The 20,029-nt window shown below is 43.5% G+C and overlaps 1 protein-coding gene and 1 long non-coding RNA gene across 6 annotated transcripts; one reads left to right on the top strand and one right to left on the bottom strand.

The window, feature by feature from the left end:
- Nucleotides 1-1,955: 1,955 nt before the first annotated feature.
- On the bottom strand, nucleotides 1,956-17,690 carry LOC135261000 (uncharacterized). 4 transcript variants are annotated; one of them, XM_064346812.1, is made up of 5 exons: nucleotides 17,540-17,690; nucleotides 13,839-13,994; nucleotides 11,792-11,869; nucleotides 6,950-11,404; nucleotides 1,956-6,058 (listed from the first exon to the last, which is right to left on the bottom strand). In XM_064346812.1, exons 1-5 carry the CDS (start codon nucleotides 17,543-17,545, stop codon nucleotides 5,678-5,680), a joined length of 5,076 nt encoding a protein of 1,691 aa, XP_064202882.1. In that variant the 5' UTR covers nucleotides 17,546-17,690; the 3' UTR covers nucleotides 1,956-5,677. The 4 variants fall into 4 exon arrangements, with proteins under 4 accessions (XP_064202882.1, XP_064202880.1, XP_064202883.1 ...); XM_064346810.1 differs by having other exon boundaries at nucleotides 6,950-11,427; nucleotides 11,806-11,869; XM_064346813.1 differs by lacking the exon at nucleotides 17,540-17,690 and adding an exon at nucleotides 16,890-17,028 and having other exon boundaries at nucleotides 6,950-11,427; nucleotides 11,806-11,869.
- On the top strand, nucleotides 17,280-19,967 carry LOC135261003 (uncharacterized). Of its 2 annotated transcripts, none has more exons than XR_010331805.1 (3): nucleotides 17,280-17,342; nucleotides 18,063-18,121; nucleotides 18,470-19,967. It is a non-coding gene; the product is annotated as an uncharacterized LOC135261003 (long non-coding RNA). The 2 variants fall into 2 exon arrangements; XR_010331804.1 differs by lacking the exon at nucleotides 17,280-17,342 and adding an exon at nucleotides 17,640-17,773.
- Nucleotides 19,968-20,029: the final 62 nt, after the last annotated feature.

Below are 20,029 nucleotides of genomic sequence, written 5' to 3'. Positions count from 1 at the left end.
AAGAAGCAACTGGTCCTTGAGAACAAATTTAACTCAAAGACCCATAACTTCTGCTATGATGTATTTTCTGCCAAGCTGAGTTCTCTGAAAAACCTACTTTTGTGAACCAGTCCTAGGTTGTTTGTCCAATATGGACCAAACTTTCTTTATTGGATTTCTTGGACTTAATTATTTTTTTTAAATCAGAAAAAATTTAAACCAATACAGTTGACAGACTTATATGTAGCTGAAAAAACTGACATGAAAGTTAGTTCAGTCATACACTCTGAAGTTACACCAGGCTACACCCACTTGTTTGTAGTTTAACTTCATGAGGGAACTATACTATAAAAATGACAAATGACTACTGGTCCTAAATGGTGTGTCTGATTGAACAAACCCAACTTTGTGACACTCGTGGCTCGGTTGGTTTTTATATAATGAAGTTCATTGTCCAAACAACATGGCGGACACAGGACAACAACTGTCCAATCAGGACAGTTTTAGGAATCTTAAGGCTGGGTTTAGTTGGGCCAATTTGAATGAAACTTCTATGACTGTAGAGTGCTTTGGGCCAACACCAACCAGAAATTTTTTGAGTCTGACCGGCCTTTGGAAGACACTACAGTAGTTGAAAGAACATTTTGATCTTCAGCAGTGCATATCTGACATCATTTGACTGAACATCATCAAATTGGAACTATCTATTGCATACTGTTTAGTATGTGGCATGCAGGATGCAAAAATATCCTCCATATCATCTTCCAACCAAAGCTGTGCATCATTTGGGACAAATATGTTTGTTTACTTCCTGAAAAGTACGCTCCCGAAAGTACTCAGCAAAAACCTGGAAGTAAGTATATCATCAAAACATTTTCAAGTTTTTGGAAGTAGGCCAAACCCTATGGCTGCCAGAGGTCAAAGAGTGCACAGGAATCAATGCATGCAAAGCAATCCTCTCAGACCATTTGTCCTATTTGAAACAAACCTAATGTTTCTGACTCTTTTGAAACTGCTGATCACTAATTATCAAAAACATTTTTATAAGGCCACACATAAAGGTTACCAGAAGTCAATGCCAGCTGTGACTCCTGTGTAGGCCGTATCTTCTCAATGCAATGACTGATCTTGTTCAAATCTGACCAGAGTTGGTACGGATCGCAGTTAAAGGGCATCCCTCTTGTGCAATTTCCTGTCGAAACAGGAAAAGGAGACCTCCTTAACGCTTTTGATGACTGCAATAAAACTTCAGATATGTGTTAGGGCTCAAACACAGAGCATCTCAGCATGCTGTACTGGACCCTTCCATTAGCACTACCGTGTGGCCACATTTAGAAGCATGCACACTGCTTGCGCTTTTCCTCTACAGCCATGAAACCTCTACTAATGCATCGCTGCTGCTTCACCCAAGGTCCAACGCTAGCAGAACTTGGTTCCCCAGGGGCGCAGTTTTGTTTGGTGCCCATAGTCGCTGCTTGCAGTTATATTTTTTTCTCATTTGAAAATTTGATAGCATTAAACAATGGCACATTCCCTTTTACTGTGACATAAGGAAATTGAATTGGTCATAGACTTGAGAACCGGGCAATGTTTGAGAGGATAAGTAATGCTGAATGGATTATGTACAAGTTTCTCCAAAGCATGTCAGGCAAACAGCAACAAAAGTGTGCATGCAGCCAAATCTAAACATGTTAAAATGCTCAGTTAAACTGACAAACTGGCGGGAAAATAGGGTAAATGAACAAATCAGTTTTGTTTTTTTTTTGTTTTTTTTTTCAAAAAAGTTACAGGTTTTATTAATTTCTCTGAAAACCAGAAACATAATGGAGATAAAACACTAAATAAAGTTTACAAGTGAGAAAAAAGAAGCTTAATCAATAGCCATACTGTTCCAGATATTGCCAACACTGTCACCATTATTGTGGATTTTCACATGCATGCCATTTTGTGCAAGATTGAAATTGCCACAGAATAAACTGGTGCAATGCAATAATAATTGTGGCAGTGATGATAATAACAACAGATAACAGTAAAAGAAGTAGTACAGTTATTATAATAGTGATAACAATCAAGTGACATTGGAAAAGAATTAAAAATATATAGACCTTCATTGCTCAAATCTGTCCTGGACAGTACACCGCCATAAGATCATTCCTTCAGTATAGCCCCAGTCCTGATTTTATTTTATTTTTTCCACATGAGCTACCATGCCCTGTACATAGTGACTGACAGATATAAGGATATTAGACAAAATATCATTAATATTTTAATCAAACTTTTAATTCAAACCTTCTTAGCATGTCTGTGGTTAATGGTTTTGAAAAAGAGTGACAAACTGCATGTCAAACAGTCAAATGCATTTGTAGCTCATGAATTAAATCCTGGACTGGCTCAAACTGTCAAGCTGTAGGAATTTATTTGCAGTACACATATTAAAAACATAATTTCTCTTTCTCATAATCTCTCTCCCCAATTGTTTTTGGTAAAAAAAAATTAATGACAGAAAGTAAATGGAAAAAAACAACTTTGGAATAACACTTCTCATAATATATTTTTTTTTAGTTTATCTTTAAGGTTTGCTTTTTTCATTAATAGTAACAACAGCATTAATAACAATAATATACAACTTTTAAACCAAAAGAAAAAAAGCAAAAATATCTTTAGTATCTCTTGATTCCACAAAAGCGCACTTCCCTGTACCCTTCACCACAAGTGCAGTGTCCAGTCGCACAAACTGTCCCCTTGGCTAGCTGACCTAATGCACGTCCGCTGCTTTGTGTTCCACTCCTTTAGTTTCTGCCTTGCACAACTCATCTCATTAAACAAGCAAAGAGAAAGAAAGTGCTTCACCGACCTCTATCCCACCACTTCCTGTCTTGGTTTACATTACATTACAATTTTTAATTTTAGGTCTTTTTGAGTGGTGTCATAGGGCAAAAGATATAAGTTGAAGTTTGCTTATTTTTCTATTTAGGTTTGGACTGATAGAAAGAAAATAACAAACAGGAAAATATTTGAGTAAAACTGTGGGCTGACCAAGTCATGACCAATTGACAGTTAGGTAGACAGTTGCCACCTGGTCAGCAAAGTGCAATGTGTGATATGCCACACGGTTTGCGAGTTTCGCAACCAGGGGTGGACCATAAAGCCAATACCAGTTAAATACATAAATACTTTCACATGAACATAAGCACAAATCAGGACACAAAACCAACCCACTATCAAATCTGGATAAAACAAACCAATCTTGTACAGTGTGAACAGGTCACCAGTTTAGCCATTACAGTCTTATAAAATGTCCACAAAATATTTTTCAGCAAATAATTTCCTTTTTTCCCTTTTCCAAATTGTCACTCTAAAATCCATTTAGCTTAGGCACCACAATATTGCTCCTGATGTCTCCCTCTAGTTGCTTAAAGCCTAGCCCAGATTAAAACAAAATAAAATTAAGTGTCCCACTGCGCAACAGTAAGGCCAGGCTTACAATGTGCGGCACAGACCCTTGTACACAAACTACTGGCGGAAAAGAACAGAAAGGATAGAAACAAATACTTTTATTTAGGGTGACAATAAGGTGACATCACAGAACATATTTACTTAAATCCAGCACCTAATCTTTTCAATCTCGGTTTGTATTTTGTGCACAAAGGTCATAGCTAGTGAATGTATATCAGACCAAACAGAAGTGTAGTGGGAACTGGGGCCTCTGCGTCTTTCAGTCTCACCCTTACCTCTCCCTCTCTCTGAGATTGTCTTTCAGACCGAGCGTGTGCAAGAGAGAAAGAGCATTTCCCACATTTTGGTTAATGGCCCAGTTCTAGACATACAGTTGAGGCCAAAAGTTTACATACACTTAGGCTAAAGACATTCAAACTCAATTTTTCACAACTCCACACATTTCATGTTACCATACATTTCCTGTGTTAAGTCAATTAGGGTATCTAATTTATTTCCATAAGGGGTCATTTCAAAATAATAGCTAAGAGACAGATTTATTTAAGCTTTTATGTACAATATCAGATTTTCAGTGGGTCAAAAGTTTACATATACTTTATTAGCATTTGGTGGCATAGCCTTTTAATTGCTTAACTTGAATCAAATGCTTGGGGTGGCCTTCCACAAGCTTCTCACAATACTTTGCTGGAATTTTTACCCATTCCTCCTGACTGGTGTAACTCAGTCAGGTTTGTGGGCCTCCTTGCTCGGACAGGCTTTTTCACTTCAGTCCACAAATTTTCTATGGGATTCAGGTCAGGGCTTTGTGCTGGCCACTCCAGTACTTTCACTTTGTTGTCTTTAAGCCATTTTGTTACAACTTTGGAGGTATGCTTAGGATCACTGTCCTGCTGGAAGACCCAGTTGCGACCAAGTTTTAACTTTCTAGCTGATGTCTTGAGGCGTTGCTTCAGCATTTCTAGACAATCCACCTTCCTCATGATGCCATCTATTTTCTGAAGTCCACCAGTCCCCTTTTCCAGCAAAACACCCCAGAACATGATGCTGCCACGCCCATGCTTCACAGTAGGGATGGCGTTCTTCAGATTAAAGCCTCACCCTTTTTCTTCCATACATAGCGCTGATCATTATGGCCAAACAGTTTTTGTTTAATCTGACCAGAGAACACTCCTCCAAAAGGCTAGGTCTTCGTCCTCTGATGTGAACAAAGTAGATGCCCTAATTGACTTGCCAAAAGAAATGTATAGTAACATGAAATGTGCAAAGTTGTGAAAAACTGAGTTTGAATATCTTAGCTGTATGTAAACTTTTGGCCTCCACTTTAGAAGGTTCTTCCCTCCTTGTTTTAATTCAAGCAGTTCACCTGTCCATCCCTCCAGTCCATTTATCTGTGTATTAATATTCTACAGTGCATAACAACACCAGCCCCCCACCAGCACCAAGCCAATCTTTCAGCTTTGAAAGGGCATCCTGTTGCAACATCAACAGCAGCCAGTCATCTCTCTTGATTCATGCCATTCAACCAAACTAAAACCTGTTCCTGTTGCAAGTCCTCCAGCTCTAATTCATTAATCTCAGAACAGAGGCCTTTTTCTAACTGTCTGCAGTCCATTAACTGTCAAGCAAGCAGTGGGGGCAGGATCCAGTTTATATTCTTCCAGATTGTCTTGGGTCTGCTTATAATGTTGCAAGGGAAGAAGACCAGGAACAGATCATCCACATTTGACCCAAAATAAGAGATCCGGCTGCATTGGTGGAACTGATTACTATTAGAGTTTCTGTGTAGACATGAAGCCTTTTTGGAGGAGTGGAGATCATTAGGGAAGGTACTAATACAAGGAAGCTCACTTAGGGCCCAGGGCAGAGAGACTGCTGGTTGGAGGCAAAAAAGGAAAAGACAACCACTGCCTTGACCAGATTTAAAAAAGGTCCAAGCATTTAATTCTAGTGTTGCTCTCTCTCATACACTCTTTATTACTGTTAGTGAAGCAGTTTTGTCATGTCTATTAAAATGGGCCCCATCCAGCACCAAAAAATCAAAAGTTCTACAGACACAGGCCACCTGATGCCCAATGAAAAAGAAAAAGGAGAAAAGTTCAGAAGATAAGAGGTTTATGGCCTCACCCATAAACTGTTAAAGAACGTCTGTTTAAAGAGATCGCAACTCAGAAACCTTTTTGTCCACTCAAAGTGAAGAGCCAGTGGGCCCAGTGTCCATGCCAGCACCTCCAGATATGAGCTTTTAGCTGCTGCTGCTGGCTGCACTGGGGGAAGACTGTGTTGCCACTCCTGAGCCTGCACCTGACCCAGTGGCAGAACCGCTGTTGACAAGCGAGGGCGGATGGCCAAAGTTAGTGGATCTCAGCGTGGCCAGGTGGTGAGGGGAGAAGACGTGGGTCCTCCCTGCAGCTCTGGACTCAAATGTAACGCTGCACGCATCACAGCGGCCCCTCAGGGTCTCGCGGCTCGCTGGTTGCCCGCTAGCGGGGGGTGTGGAGGGCTCAAGGACCGTCAGCTGAACCGGTTTTGGTAGAATGGGACGATTGGCTCTGAGTGCACTGTAGAGCAGAAAGCTTCCTGAGCTGGTGTCAACCTTCTTGAGAGAGTCCGTTGTACCAGGAGACTGTGAGGGGAGAAACACATGACACTCTTCAATATGGAATGATCTTGTGATTGATACACAAACATACAACATTAATATGCAATGCAATTAATCTGCCATTGTGGGTAGTTGTCTATTTTATTCTACATTTTTCTATGCGTTCAGGGAAGATGTATGCCCCAATACAATATAACTAGGGCCACCAGTTTGTCTCCCCTTGTTTTCTCTCATGGTACTTCTGTCCAAGTTCATGATAGCCTCTTTGTCAAGCCACTACTCAAACAATTATCTCACTTGCACCACCTCAGTAATGTAAGTTGATAAAGTAATTGCCTTGCCACTAATTAAGCACTGACAATGATTGACAGCAATGTTTACAAGCAACACTCACAACGAAAGCTAGCAGGTCCGGCAGCTTTCCAGGACCAGTAGTGAAGACCAGCAAAGACATGCTTTTCACAGCATTTAAACTCCCATTCACATTCACTTTCCTTTCTGATTCTCCCACATTAGATCAACTGTTTTTATAAATGTCTCAATTAGAAACTCAATTGCATGAATTGTCACCTGACTGTGCCGTTGGCGTGCCACCTGGAGGATAACCATTGAGATGCAAGTTTAAATCCCTGAACGTCACATGGTGGAGACAAACTGGTGGTCCTCAGTATAACATAGTTGTTGCGGTGAAGCTTTAACACCTCCATTCATACTACTACACTACATGCTGTTCTGAATTTAAGTGATAAATTGAGTCGCAGTGGTAATACGGTATTTGTTAACAACTACATTTTTTGCATGAGATAAAATAAATTAAATTTAATCCACATTAACGTACTGGTTAAAGCATGCAGAAGGAAACTAATGGAGCACAGATATAGAATGAGGATCCATCTATGACTCTTCCTGACTCACCTGCTTCTGCTGCTGCAGGCGCCAGCGCTTCTCCTTGGCGCGGGTGTTCTGGAACCAGATCTGTACTACTTTGAGCGGCAGTCCCAGCTCTGTCCCTATCGTCTCACACTCCAGCGCATTGGGGTGAGGGCATGTCTCATAGCACGACTGCATGATGGACACCTGCAAGGATGTCAGGTGCGTCCGTGGTCGACGAGGGGTTGAGGAATGGTGCTGGTAGGCCCCTTCCTGGGGGCTTGATTTGGCACTCGAGGAGGTGGTGGTAGTACCAGAAGGCCGGGGTGTTGAGAGACCTAGTTGCTCCCTGGACAAAGTGTTGATCTTGAAGGAACTTTTGGGTGTCCAGTCATTCAGACCATTCCGCTTATGAGAGCCGGGGGAGACAGGCTTGTTAGTGGGTGTGGAGGATATCTTCGGCACCATACGGTTTGTGACTCCTGGCCCCATTGTTTCTCTGCTGCCAAACTCATCTTCCTCTTTCATCCTCACTTTTTCATCCCCTCCCCCACGCTTGCGTTTCTGTGAGGAGTAAGATGAGGGGGAAGGCAAGCGAGTCTTCATAACAGGAACCTCAGGGGTAGTGGCTGTGGCTATGGCTTTGCTGACTGGTCTGACTGACCCTCCTGGGCTCTGTGTCTCTGGCTTGGGCTTGAGATTAGGCATTCGCAAGATGCCAGGACTTGTGTTCAGGAAAGATGTGGAGCTGGAAGCACCACTGTCCTTTGGCCGACCCTCTTCTTTCACCTTCCCTTGTCCCGCCTCTGGTCTTATCTTTGGGGCTGCAGCCTTGGGACTAGCTCCAGCTGAGTCCCCAGTGGTTCCACTGCTGCTGAGGGGGCTGGAGTTTGGGCTGGGGCTGCTGGAGAAGACTGGCAGTGTCAGGGGCCAAGTGAACTTGATGAGCGGTTTTCCCATTGCAGCCAGAGTACCATCACTGATGAAGCGGACTTCCCCCTTGCGTTCACGGGCTCGCATGTTCTGGAACCAAATCTGGACCACCTTCTTAGGGAGGTGGACCCACTCTGAGATCTGCTGAAACTCATGCTTCCCAGGATTGGGGTCTTTGAAGTAGCAGCCATACAGCACGTCCAGCTGCTCTGTCTGGATAATGGTCCTGGAGCGCCTCATGTCCCTGAACCGTCGTGCTTTGGTGGGTTTCTGCTCCTTCTCCCGCTCCTTCTCCTTTTCTCTCACTCTAGCCTTTTCTCTCTCCCTCTCATGCTGTTTCTCTCGCTCCCTCTCCACCAAGGAGGCACTAACACGCTCTGCCGCCCTTATGTAGACAGTGCTTGTACGGGTGTTGTTATTGCTGGCAATGCTGTTATTTGCGGTCGGGATGGCAAGGGCGCCCTCAGGCTTCACCCGGACCACGATGAGCCCACCTGCCCCAGGGACCCCGAGTGCTGTGGGCCTTAGCCCGAGACCTTCTGCCGTGGGCTCGGCCTGCACCACCGTCCTGTCCCCTGTAGAAGTAGAGAAAGGGGAAGTGGAAGTGGAGCTGTGTTTTTTTCCCATGCTGAGATCCAGGGCGGACTCACAGATGCCACCGTTAGACAGGGACCAGACGGGGGACACGTGAGAAGCAGGGGGTGGGGTGCTGTGGGGGTCCGGAAAGGCGGCAGAGCAGTGGGTGATGGCAGCGGTGTTAGGGAAGGTAGAAGCTCTCCCCCTATCTCGGTCCCCCTCAGCTATCCCCAGCCCAATAGCAGATGGGGGTATCGAGAGAACATATGGGTTTATGAACTGAGTGGTGAAGGGAGTGAGAGAGATTGACAGAGGGAGAGAGTGCAGGACGTTGGGAAGACTCTGTTGGTCGACAGAGATTGGCACGGGGGGGTCGGCCTGAGCCTCCAGCTCCAAATCCACATCAGGGTCCAGTCTCTCCTTCTTCACATCCACCTCCTCCTGTTCCAGTTCTCTGTTTCTCTTCCTCTTCCTCACCCTTGGGATCCCACTCTCCCCCTCATCCTCCTCTTCCTCTGTGTCTTCAGCATCAGAGAGAAAAACAGTGGAGGAGCGGAGCACCTTCCCTCCCCTGCCCTTTTCCTCCTGCTCCCCAGATACCTCCTCTCTTGCAGGGGTACCCAGGTCCTCTGTCGCAGGACCACTCTGGCTTTCCTCATCAGTCACAATGACGGAGGTGTAGAACCCGTCGCCTTCATTGTCTGAATCTGAGGTCAGGCAGGGCTCCCCAGGGCTCTCTTTCCCGAGTTCCCTTCCTTTCCCTCTACCTCTACCACGGGACAAATCGATAGCATGTCTCCCACTGGCTTCTGGGCTCTCCCCTTCTTCCGCCTCCACTATGGTGAGCACACCTTCCTCCATCTCATCCTCCTGAGTGACTCCGCCTTCCTCTGCCATCTTGGTTGTCATCCTGGTTGAGGCACCTTTTGGTCTCTCTCTGGGCTCTCTCCGTGCTTCCTCCAGCCACCTCCGTACCTGTTGCCCACTTAAGCCCACCTCCCTTCCCAGCGCTACACAGTCAGCCTGTGGAGGGTCAGCTGCGTCTGCCTCACTGCGAGACTCCAGGAATGCCCACAGCATCTGGGACTGGAACTCCGACAATATGGGGGGAGCCGAGGTGTGACTCTGGCCTTTCACATTTGCACCAGCAGGTAAGAAGTCATTAGAGTGTACACTGGGTTCAGAGTTCAAGCGGCATGGTTGTGTGGGACCAGGTTTGAGCATGACTGCACTGCTATTTGTGGCCATTTTGAAATCATTGGTATGGTTTGGATCAGTGTGAGGCTGAGGGCTGCTGCTTATGCAGCCAGTACCAATGAATGCTGTGGTCTCACCAGATACTGGTAAATCAGTTGTGTCAGGTTCACCATGTCCATCACAAAACTTTTCAGAAGAATGGCTAATTCCCTCTCCCTGAACCACACAGTTAGTCCCCTCCATTGGACTGTCTTTCCCACTTTCCTCTTTCCCCTGAGCTCCCAAAGCGACTCTACTCGACTGTTTCTTTTCGCTCTTTAAGGTGCAGTTAAGCCCTGTCTCACCCGATTCCTCTGCATCTTCCCCCTTCATTACCAGTTTCTCCATAGCTTCAGATGTGATCCCTAGTGCCCGGTCTCCCTCCTGTGTGATCTCATCTCTTCCCTCCCCCTCCTCCCCTTCCTCCTTGTCAGACTCCTTTTTCACCCTCTCCACCCCACCACTGTTCTCCTCTTTCTCTTTCTCTGCTGTGCAGGTATGCTTTGTTTCTGGGAGTCCAGCCGCCAGCCAGGGAACCTGGTGCTGGGCTGCGCTGAGCCTCTGGGCCAGGAGAGCCTGCTGAGCGGCGCTGAGACCCAGCAGTGGGACGGCCTGGGTCAGGACGGTGCTGGCAGACTCTGGGTTGGATCCCTGGTTCTGGGCCTGCAGCCCATTTAGGAAGAGGGGCAGGAGAAGCTGCTGCTGGGCTATGAGCTCTAACTGTGGGACAGCCATGCCGGTTGCACCGCCGGCCCCAGCTGACAGGAGAGATGGCTGGACAGAGGGGGGCAGCGAGGACGAGCTGGAGGACGTGAGCAGGAAGGCAGAGACAGCCTGAGCAGAGGCCACGGGGGAGGAGAGCAGAGAGAGGCCCGGGGCTGAATGGGGACAGGGTGAAGACGCGGCCTGTGCGCCGAGTGCACTTTGCTCTCCATCTTTGGTTGGCCCTGACAACAAAGTTAGGCTACCTAGACTGCCACCGTTGCCGGTGGGTGAGGGGACAGCCGCCCTTCCAGGCTGCGTTGCACTACTTGAGTTTATGGCTGCGCTTGTGTTATTTCCCACATTAGCACTCCCTTTCTTACCAGAGCTCCCAGCCGCACTGCCGGCAGAATTAACAGTGTTCCTGCTGCGAGTCTGATGCAGAACAGACTTCAAGTGACTCTCTAGTGTGAACGCGTGGTTGTAAGAGACACGACACACAGCACACTGGTAGGGCTTGTTGGAGAAAAAGGGGCGTGACAGATATGGTGCAGGGGCTGAAGTGGCTGAGGAGGAGGTTTCCTTTTCGTCACTCTGCATTGAAGAACCAGTTCTCATTCGATGCAGATGGGATGTGGAGCTGTAATGGACACTGAGGGCACTTTTGGAAGTAAATGACTCCAGGCATGCGTTGCACTTAAAAGGACGGGTTGGATCGAGAAATTTCTCCAGTGCTGGGTCTGCGTGTGTTTTGCTGGTGTTAGTGCTGTTTGCTGTACCATCATTGCCACTGTCCTTAGTGGCAATAAGCTGAAGAGACCCCTTTTGGGTTGCTGCTGTGGTTGATTCTGGAAGTTGACTTGATTCCTGACCTAGTTCTAGGTGGTCTCTGCCCACCCCCTGCTTTTTCTCTCCCTCACCCAGAATCTCCTCTTCTGGGCAGGAATGAACTTTGACCACTGATCTCAGCATGCATGCGGTAGCTATGTCCTGCTTGGCTCCTGTGGTGTTTTCTGGTAGATCAGAGAGGGCCCCATTTGTTTCAGAAGGCATCTGCTGAGAGGAGTGAGTGTCTCCTGGAAGAAAAGAAAAAGAAAGAAGTTTCACACAACTTGATGGTAAAAAAAGAAAAAAAGTACAGTTTCAACAGATTAGTATAAAGTTTAATAGAAATTCTAAGCTTGCCTTCACCAAGGGCCATTAACCTGGTGTTATCGGCACAACCATTTAGAAATTATTTTCATAAAAAAAGAAATTCAAAGGATAAATACTGACACTGTAAAGTTACTAGTGATGTTTCTGAAGAAATTGCCTCAGCCCAATTTTGTGTGAACCAATATTGACTGACTGAGGACTCCTTGGATCTGGACACGGTGCCCTGTCACTGAGACGCCCAGATGGACAGAAGGCAGGTTAGACTTCAGGTGACTCAAGGGAAACTGGGTTCTGCTTACCAGAGTCACATTGAGTGCTGGCGTTCTCTGCCTTGTCTCCGCAAACAACTTTTACTGGGGTGGCCTGAACCAAGGAAACACACAGTAAAAACTGCATACAGAAATTGTAAATGCAACAATCAAAGAAACATTCAAGCAACTACAGCTATAAAATAAATAGCCATACATTCACTGTGTAGACACTGCAAGGTCTATTTTGTCTACCACATCATGACAGACTCTATCATTTATTTTAGAATCTGAGACAGTCCAACAACAGTTGTACCACTGTTGGTCAGAGATTACAGAAACTGGACTTCTACAACATTTGAAAAATGTCCAACTGAAGCTAATGTCTTTCGGCTCAAGCTTACATCTGACATTTTATCAAAAGTCTATAAAATGCATAATGATAATAATAATAATACATTTGATTTATATAGCGCTTTTCATCATACAGAGATGATCTCAAAGTGCTTTACAGAAGACAACAATAAAATAAAGTTAAAAATAATAATAATAATAATAATTCTGAATGCAAACATCATGAACAGGGCCAACAATTAGTCTCCACCACGCGACCTGCAGGTATTTAAACTTGTATTTCAATGGTTAACCTCCAGGGGTCCCCATAAGCACCCCAATGGCACAGTCAAGTGATTAATCATAGTGACAATTGAGCTTCTAATTGAGACATTTATTTATTTATTTTTTTTAAATAATTTATCTAATTTGGGGAGAGTCAGGAAGGAAATTTAAATGCTGTGAAAAGCATGTCTTTGAGTCAGTGGTCCTCACTCCTGGTCCTAGAGAGCCAAAGGCTCCACTGGCATTCGTTACTCAGCACTTGAGCAGTAGAGAAATTGATCAGTTAAATCAGTTGATTACACTGTTCATTTAGTTCATTTAATTTGCAGACTCTGTGGCTCTCCACAACCAGGATTCAGTATCGCATCTATATAAAGCTGGCTGAATGTTACATAACTACTATTGTTCTTAATTTGGGAATTTCCAAATACTTCTAACAAAGCCTAACATGCCCCAGTACAACATTTAAAAATAATGAAGCATATGCACGATAGTAAGTAATCAAACTGAATTCAGCATTAAGTGTTTCTTGTAAGTGTTGCCAGCCAGTCAACAGCCATACCACCATGCACCCTGCTCTTGCCAAAGGCTGAAGCTAAGCAAATGTGGGCTTGGTTAGTACTTTGATGGGAGACCACCTGGGAAAACTAAGTTGCTGTGGGAAGTGGCGTTGGTGGGCCAGCAGGGGGCAATCTTACCTCTGGTCAAATAAACCCCAATGCCCCAGTGCAGTGACGGGGACTCCGTGCTGTAGGAGATGCCGTCTTTTGGATGAGATGTTAAAACCAAAGTCCTGACTCACTGTGGTCATTAAAGACCCCATGACACTTGTGGCAAAGAGTAGGGCGTTCCCCGGTGTCCTGGCAAAATTCCCAGCCTGGCTTACTCAGACTTGCCACCTAATCATCCCCTGATTTAATTGGCTAAAAAATGTTCCCTCCCTCTCCACCTTAGCTAATGTGTGGTGAGTGTTCTGGTGCAAAATAGCTGCTGTGCATCACCCAGGTGGGTGCTACACATTGGTGGGTGAGATGAGTTTCCACTCATCACTGTAAAGCACTTTGAGCGTTCATATAAGTGCTGTATAAAGGCAATGATTCATTCATGTTTGTAAACATCGCTGTCAATCAATGTCTGTGCTTAATTAATGCCAATTACTTTATCAACATAGATTACTGAGGTGGTGCAAATCTGATAATTCTTTGAGAAGTGATTTGACAAAAAGACTATTGTGACCTCTAGCTGGTGGAGGACTGAAGTACCATGTGAGAAATCAAGGGGAGACAAACTGGAGGCCCTTATCATGAAATTTACCCAACAATGTCCTAATTTAAATAACATAAGTAATTCGTACAAATACATTTTACAATTATTGCCATTACTTTAAGTGGGTGGAGGGAAATTGGTAGCGTGCATGCACGTGCACTCACACACACACATGCACGCACGCACAAACACACACTCACAGTATCCAGCAGTCTGTCCAGACAGGCAGGCAGTACACTATGTTTTTCAGTCAGGTGTTGAGCGAGTATATCTCTGTCTGGTCGCTCTTGTTGACACAGCGGGCATGGCCACACCAGCACACTGCTGTCTTGGCAAACAGCCTCTCCAGACTCCTCCTGAGACACAGAAACTGTCAGTTAACATTATCCACATAACCACAAACTTGCACACTGATTACATTATACCACAGTATTCCTCAATTTGATATCAAGCAAACACAGAAATGGATCACTGTGCATCTCAACAGTTTAAAACATACAGCAGTACGACTCAGTGTGTCAGTGTTGCAGGGTTAGTCTGCCATTTAAAATACATTTCACTGTCGTTTTTATCAATACCGGGCCATGGCCAGGATGACCAGCGCCAAGAATGGCATCTGCACCAAATTCCACATCTTGTTCTCTAATCACATTAAATGGCAATCCACTTTTGAAACCATACAACAAACTTTGTAAGACTCCTATCTGAAATCAACTCAACTGTGTGCATGCACTCGTCTATGCTTGTCAATATTTCTTGTAGAAATCGAAGATGAAAGCCTTTTTTGAGCTCAATGATGCCAGACGACAATGCAATCAGTCAAATATTTCACGAAGTGTAATTTGTATCAATCTTATTATCCATCTATAGTACGGGTATCAAAATGGTCCCAAAGCAGAGGAAAATGTAGAATTAGGCAATGAATTGTGCCACACTTTAATGTACTATGTGCAGCTCAAAAGTAAATGCTCCCTCTGCTCCCATAAGTGAAAAAATGTATGGACTTAGACAAACAGTCCTGAATGATTTCATGACATCCATGTCTAAAACTGGTTCAAAAGAAAGTAAACCTCTGTTGAGTTCCCATACACGTTGCAAAGTTGGAAAATACAGAGTACTAGCAATGACGCTGCGAATTAGTAGCCTACAGCATTTTTGCCATATTGCCAAATGCTGGGAGAAACAAAGTGCGACAATGCAGATTGGAGAATGTGTTGGGATGAGGATTCAAGTACGGGTCAGTTGTTATAGGCCTCTGATGAAATGTTTGACGGCCCCTAGTCGCAAGAGTTGTTGCTGAGCTCTCCATCCCCCGTTATGGAAACGTTGTCAGTGACAACAGGTACTTCACCAAAGACTGAAACCTGGCAATGTACATGTTGTACCAAAACAAATATTAAAGAAATAAAAACGGACACACGGTAGCCCAACCCTGTTTTATTACTTTAGTAGACCTTTGAACATGGTGCGTTTCTAACAACGTTCTGTTAAATTAAAGGAAGAAAAGCATGTTCTTTCTTTCCGTGACGGACCAAAGCAAAATGCACCGGTCTATCAATGCATTTGACCGGCAGACCTATGTTTCTATCGCGGCAACTGTCCGCTGATGTTTTTGAAGCTTCAAGCACTTGACAATTGCGTATGTTATTTCAATTGTTTCGCGAATGAGATCCATTATATAATGTTTTTAAAACATTGCCGCTTTTTAAGTTTTCCTTGATTTTCAAAAACTGAGCTTGACTGAATGATACAGTAGCCTACGCTATATACCACACTGTGAGTGCGGTGTTGTCATTGTATAGCTATGGGCTCTTAGGCTAGTTTGCAAAAAAAATGAAATAATTAGCCACAGACAGGGCAACCGACAAATTCAGAAAATCAATAGTAGCCTATAAATATTGTAATATTGTCCTCGATTGATCGCGCCCATCAGAGAAACACACATTTTAATGAATCAGATATGAAGATCAAGGTGGGAAACTCTATCTGTCTTCAAGAGTCCCTTTTCAGCCCAGACAATTTAAGCGCCATATGGTCTACCTCACCAGTTCTTTTTTCTGGACCAAAATTTATTTTGTGAAGGTCAACAACCTTGAACAATTTTATGAACTCCACTGCGAAGGTACTGACCTCCAGAGTAGCTAAACTACTATCTTTATTTTTGTGAAAATTGACTTGATACTTTTAATTACCCTGGCAATTAATGCATTTAGTCACTGCAAGCTAAGCATATACCTCAAACAAGTATTTCTGAAACAAACGGCAATTATTGTAGCTAATTCTCAGATTTATAAGACTTGATAAGTGAAAATTTTATTAACAAGTAGCCATTATTTGTAATCATTATTTTGGTTAGCCTACACAATATAAACAACATTGATTCGAAATTCAGTCAAAACATATACAAAGCGGTCCACGTCATAAAAAGTAATAAAAATAAAACAACCACAAAAAAAGTCAGAACAGACATCTCTCCAATTATCGTAAATTATTAACGGCAAGCTTACATTTTAGCAAAACGACAGTGACTGCAAAGCTAAAAGCACACCTCACCCCGACAGATCGGAGGTAAATGGGATGTATGCACAACAAGCACGTACTGAAACTGTGGCGACCAAATCCTACTGCTCCAGTCCCGAGTTATTCAGCGTTATGGCTGACAGGAAGGCTGGCTGGCTCCCAATTAGTGTGGCTAGCTAATAGCTATTCTGTAGCTAGCAAGCTACATTTCCTATGACACAATCAAAGTTGTTAATTGGGCGTCTGGTTTTTCAAATATACAAAATGAAAATCAACTGCATCTCATATACCGAATTTACACTGTTAAATCGACAAAAATACACTCTGTTTTGCCAATTAACCAACACGAATTAGCTGACCGGGTTGATCAATTAGCTAGCTAGCTACCAACCGAAATCGCACACACAAAATCGACAGCAGCTAGCAATAAATTACCAAATAGCTATGGATATCGCAACAAAACAGTTAGCTAGAGACGTAACTAGTGACAAGATATCTACCTAACGTTGGATACCTTAAATAACTCCGTTTGGTGATTGATTTGCTAAGAATATAACACTAAACAAAAGACACCACAGAACCAAATTTGGGATCTGTGTCAGAATTGGCACGGTGCTAGCTAATCTTAAACACTTAATAACTTCCGTTTCAAAAGCAGTCTGCCCAGTAACACATAAAATGACGACAGAGAACAATAGCCAAAGTTAAATGATAGAAGAGAGTGCACGTACGAAAAAAATATTATGCTTGTGCGCTTTCCTCCAAGACCTCGGTCTCGCGTTTTTCTGCTACCCGCAGCCTGTGTGCATTCAGGCACAGAAACCATTTTACACCGACCGCTGCTTGGGCATCGGAGACAGAGGCCTGTAGTCGCTCAGGCTCCATGTAATTAATTAGGGCTCCTTTTACAGATGTGTTTTTGAAAGAAAAAGACACCACACTCGCCACCCTGCTCCAGCCACATACATCCCCCTGCATTAGCCATTTAATGATCCCCCACCACTGAAACCCATTATATTACATTTACGATACTTTCGAGTGGGTTTTTATTCGATTAATATACTAATTAATGGCAAAATAAGAGCACTACGCTATGAAGCATTCGGCATGCATAGCAAAGCCAACGACGAAAGGGGTGGTGGGGGCAGAGGACGACGGACACGGAAAAGTTTGAGATTTTAAAGGTACAAATTCTGAGAAAATAAAGCCACGTTACTAAAATGAACCTGCAAAATAACGCCATCCATACGAAACTATCAAATACGCAACGTTAGACGCACAAGATCACGTAATTAACCGGGAACCAATATCGTTTCGTCAGCAAGGAGAGAAGCATGCAGGCTATATAGCTAATTAGGACCATTTCAATTAACGCGTTTACCTGCATGGTCGCCGCTCCAGCGCACGCTTCCTCTCGCTCTTTAATAACCCACTGAAAAGTTTTGTCTCTCTCCCTGCTCGCTCGCCCTCTCTCTCTCGCTCTCTCGCTCTCTCCCTCCCTCTCTCTTTCCCCCTCTTCCCTCTGTCGTAGTAAACACACGGCTCCCCCACGGCTGGCTGCTGATCCCACAGCCAATAAGAACTAACGCGTAGGCCCCCCTTCAAAGTGAACAATGTAAAATATGTCATTTTGTAAATATAATATAGCCTCCACGTCCTGTACGCTGAGCACACAGGCTTGGTCATCAAAAAAAATAAATAAATAAATGCTGGGTCTGGTCACATGAGGTCATGTTAATGATACTCCCATCAAAACTAAATCTGCATGCCTAAAGTTAAATATGCAATAAGTTAAGTGTGGCACTCTCTATTAGTGTTGTGGGCGTCGGCTTTTCAGCTGGGAGTAGTGCAGAGAAAATGTTGCAATGCAAATAAATAAATTAAATAGTTCATCCTTTTTTCAGTTACACGGAAGAAAAAAGACACCACTACCACTGGAAAAAAAGACTGGCCTGCACAAGAGGTATGTACAAGAATGCTTATCAATTTAAAAATGCTGAAATCCACACAAAATTTTGTTTGTATTTAACAGTAATGTTAAGGAAATAGCAATTTATAGAATCCACACACTGCTCTCAATGCACTCAACATACTGTAACATATTGTCATTAAAATTATTTGAGGCACTCAGAATACTGAGGGATTAACATTTTCAATACTGCATGCAAATAGCAACTGTGTGGACTTTACCGTGTTGTGATATTTTAATTGTGTACTTTCAAATGGATGTGCTTACTGTTTACAACATGACAGAAAGTACCACTCTGGTTAACCACCACATGTCCACTAAAGAAAATTTTGTTTGTTAAAGGCTGCCTTAAAGAGGAGACTACACCAGCATAACCTCTGACGGTTCACTGCAAGATGCAAACCACTAGTTAGCCTCAAGAACAATACAGCCAGGCTAGAAAGAAAGAAAGAAAGAAAGAAAGAAAGAAAGAAAGAAAGAAAGAAAGAAAGAAAGAAAGAAAGAAAGAAAGAAAGAAAGAAATATTTAAAAGCTGTAGAGTTATGGAACAAAGTCCCCTGGACAGATGAGAGGAGTATTAACCTGTACCAAAATGATGGGAAGAAGAAAGTGTGGAGAAAGAAAGGAACTGCTCAGTGCACCCCTCATCTGCAAAACATGGTGGAGGTAGTGTCATGGCTTGGGCATATAGCTGCCACTGGAATTGGTTCACTTGTCTTCATTGATAATGTGACTGCTGATGGCAGCAGAAGGGTGAATTCTTAAGCATACAGAAACATCTTATCTGCTCAGATCCAACCAAATGTCTCAAAACTCATTGGATGGTGCTTCACCTTGCAACAGGCTAATGTCTGCAAAAATACTGCTAAAGAATCCAAGCAGTTTGTCTGGGCCAAAAAGTGGAATCCAACTGAATGTGTTTCACTCACTGAAGACAAGACTTAAGGCAAAATGCCCCAGAAACAAACAGGAACTGAAGGCTGTAGTACAGACCTGGCAGAGCTCCACTAGAAAAGATACCCAGCATCTGGTGATATCTATGCATTGTAAACTTCAGGCAGTCATCGAATGTAAAGGATTTGCAACCAAGTACTAAATATGATGACTTTATTTATGATTATAAATGGACGAATGGATGGATGGATAGTTTGTCTAATTACTTTTGCTCCCCTAAAATGGAGGGACTATGTATAAAAAGTGGTGTAATTCCTACATAGATCTCCCATATGGATGTAAATACCCTCTAATTAAAGCTGACAGCCTGCCCTTTAACCTCATATTCATTGTTTCCTTTCAAATCCAGTGTGCTGGAGTACAGACCGAAATTGTCACTGTCCAAATACTTATTTACTGCGCTGTGTGTGTGTATGTGTGTGTGTGTGTGTGTGTGGAACATGATACAATGATTACTATGCAGTCAAGTAGCAGCGGATTTGGTGCTCCAGTTAGCCTAAATACCCATGTTAGCATGAGTTTTCTATAGTTGCTGTACCCAGCTAACACCTCTTTGTCTTGGTTGGCTTTTTAAAATCAGATTATCACCTGAAAGGATATTTATTTGACCAGTCTCAATATATTATGCATAGTATCTAGCTATCCATTGCTCAATTTTTATAACATAGGTGTTAGGAGGGGAACTATCTAAATTAAATATTGTAAGAAAATATAGGGCAACTGGGCCTTGGAAGGAATGGATGCTATCCTTAGATGGAAGGCAAACTGCACACATTTGAACTTGAAATTCATACCTCAGTCATGCATGTAGGAGCCAATTACTATCAATCCTGGTGAGGGTAACATTGCTGCCACCTGCCCAACTGGAGTGGGATATGAAGCTAGGAGGAAGACAAACATTTATGTATATTTAACTGACTATTAACATATTTATATTTATTGTAAAAA

Source organism: Anguilla rostrata, chromosome 8 (genome assembly GCF_018555375.3).
Source record: "Anguilla rostrata isolate EN2019 chromosome 8, ASM1855537v3, whole genome shotgun sequence".
Taxonomy (NCBI): domain Eukaryota; kingdom Metazoa; phylum Chordata; class Actinopteri; order Anguilliformes; family Anguillidae; genus Anguilla; species Anguilla rostrata.
The sequence above is the reverse complement of the archived record's forward strand: the minus strand, read 5'-3'. Positions and strand labels throughout refer to the sequence as shown.

What these genes read in the sequence shown, in the direction of transcription:
- LOC135261000 (XM_064346810.1), bottom strand. An exon ending in TGGACAGACTGCTGGATACT is followed by an intron (nt 11,870 to 13,838) that starts GTGAGTGTGTGT and finishes TCCTTGGTTCAG; the next exon opens with GCCACCCCAGTAAAAGTTGT. An exon ending in CAGCACTCAATGTGACTCTG is followed by an intron (nt 11,428 to 11,805) that starts GTAAGCAGAACC and finishes CTTTTCTTCCAG; the next exon opens with GAGACACTCACTCCTCTCAG.